The following is a 1,977-nucleotide window of genomic DNA, read 5'->3' on the forward strand; positions in this document are numbered from 1 at the left end:
CGAGTGTCGTTGCCCGCGGTGTGACGCGAGTGTCGTTGCCCGCGGCGATGCGAGTGTCGCTGCCCGCGGCGACGCGAGTGTCGTTGCCCGCGGCGACGCGAGTGTCGTTGCCCGCGGCGACGCGAGTGTCGTTGCCCGCGGTGTGACGCGAGTGTCGTTGCCCGCGGCGATGCGAGTGTCGCTGCCCGCGGCGACGCGAGTGTCGTTGCCCGCGGCGATGCGAGTGTCGTTGCCCGCGGCGATGCGAGTGTCGTTGCCTGCGCTGACGCGAGTGTCATTGCCCGCGGCGATGCGAGTGTCGCTGCCCGCGGCGACGCGAGTGTCGTTGCCCGCGGCGATGCGAGTGTTGTTGCCTGCACTGACGCGAGTGTCGTTGCCCGCGGCGATGCGAGTGTCGTTGCCTGCGCTGACGCGAGTGTCATTGCCGGCGGTGTGACAAGAGTGCCGTTGCTCGCGGTGTGACGCGAGTGTTGTTGCCCGCGGCGATGCGAGTGTCTTTGCCCACGGCGACGCGAGCGTCGTTGCCTGCGGCGACGCGAGTGTCATTGCCGGCGGTGTGACGCGAGTGCCGTTGCTCGCGGCGATGCGAGTGTCGTTGCCCGCGGCGATGCGAGTGTCGTTGCTCGCGGTGTGACGCGAGTGTCGTTGCCTGCGGCGACGCGAGTGTCGTTGCCCGCGGTGTGACGCGAGTGTCGTTGCCCGCGGCGATGCAAGTGTCGTTGCCCGCGGCGACACGAGTGTCATTGCCGGCAGTGACACGAGTGTCGTTGCCCGCGGTGTGACGCGACTATCGTTGCCCGCGGCGACGCGAGTGTCGTTGCCCGCGGCGACGCGAGTGTCATTGCCGGCAGTGACACGAGTGCCGTTGCCCGCAGTGTAACGTGAGTGTTGTTGCCCGCGGCAGCGCGAATGCCGTTGCCCGCGGTGTGACGCGAGTGTTGTTGCCCGCGGCGACGCGAGCGTCGTCGCTCGCGGCGATGCGAGTGTCGTTGCCCGCGGCGATGCGAGTGTCGTTGCCCGTGGCAACGCGAGTGTCATAGCCGGCAGTGACACGAGTGCCGTTGCCCGCGGTGTAACGTGAGTGTTGTTGCCCGCGGCGACGCGAGTGTCGTTGCCCGCGGTGACACGTGTGTCATTGTCCCCGGCGACATGAGCGTTGTTGCCCGCAGCGACGCGAGCGTTGTTGCCCGCGGTGTGACGCGAGCGTCGTTGCCCGCGGCGACGCGAGTGTCGTTGCCCGCGGCGATGCGAGTGTCATTGCCTGCGCTGACGCAAGTGTCGTTGCCCGCGGCGACGCGAGTGTCTTGCCTGCGGCGACGCGAGTGTCTTGCCTGCGGCGACGCGAGTGTCTTGCCTGCGGCGACGCGAGTGTCTTGCCTGCGGCGACGCGAGTGTCGTTTCCCGCGGCGATGCGAGTGTCGTTGCCCGCGGCGATGCGAGTGTCTTGCCTGCGGCAACGCGAGCGTTGGTGCCCGCGGCGATGCGAGTGTCGTTGCCCACAGCGATGTGAGTGTCGTTGCCTGCGGCGACGCGAGTGTTGTTGCCCGCGGCGACGTGAGTGTCGTTGCCCGCGGTGTGACGCGAGTGTGACGCGAGTGTCGTTGCCTTACAGCACCACTGCCGCGCTTGTGGACAGATCTTCTGCAGCAAGTGTTCGTCGCGTGCGTGCAGCATACCCAAGTTCGGCATCGAGCGTGAGGTGCGCGTCTGCGAATCCTGCTACGAGAAGCTGAACAAGTGAGCATTCATTTCTTGCTTTCAGTAGTGTGTGGGGGGCAGGGCGGCTGCGAATCCTGCTGCGAGAAGCTGAACAAGTGAGCATTCATTTCTTGCTTTCAGTAGTGTGTGGGGGGCAGGGCGTCTGCGAATCCTGCTACGAGAAGCTGAACAAGTGAGCATTCGTTTCTTGCTTTCAGAAGTGTGTGGGGGGCAGGGCGGCTGCGAATCCTGCTGCGAGAAGCTGAACAAGTGAGCATT

General features: G+C 66.2%; 1 protein-coding gene across 1 annotated transcript; it reads right to left on the reverse strand.

Annotated features, from left to right (window-relative positions):
- Positions 1–111: 111 nt before the first annotated feature.
- LOC106820023 (coiled-coil domain-containing protein 8 homolog) lies at positions 112–1,038 on the reverse strand (the record flags this gene model as incomplete). The annotated part of the gene is made up of 1 exon (XM_014824580.1): positions 112–1,038. A coding segment is annotated over exon 1 (927 nt), but the record flags the coding sequence as incomplete, so codon positions are not given.
- Between the last annotated feature and the right edge of the window lie 939 nt (positions 1,039–1,977).

Source organism: Priapulus caudatus, unplaced genomic scaffold (assembly GCF_000485595.1).
Source record: "Priapulus caudatus unplaced genomic scaffold, Priapulus_caudatus-5.0.1 Scaffold5874, whole genome shotgun sequence".
Lineage (NCBI taxonomy): Eukaryota > Metazoa > Priapulida > Priapulimorpha > Priapulimorphida > Priapulidae > Priapulus > Priapulus caudatus.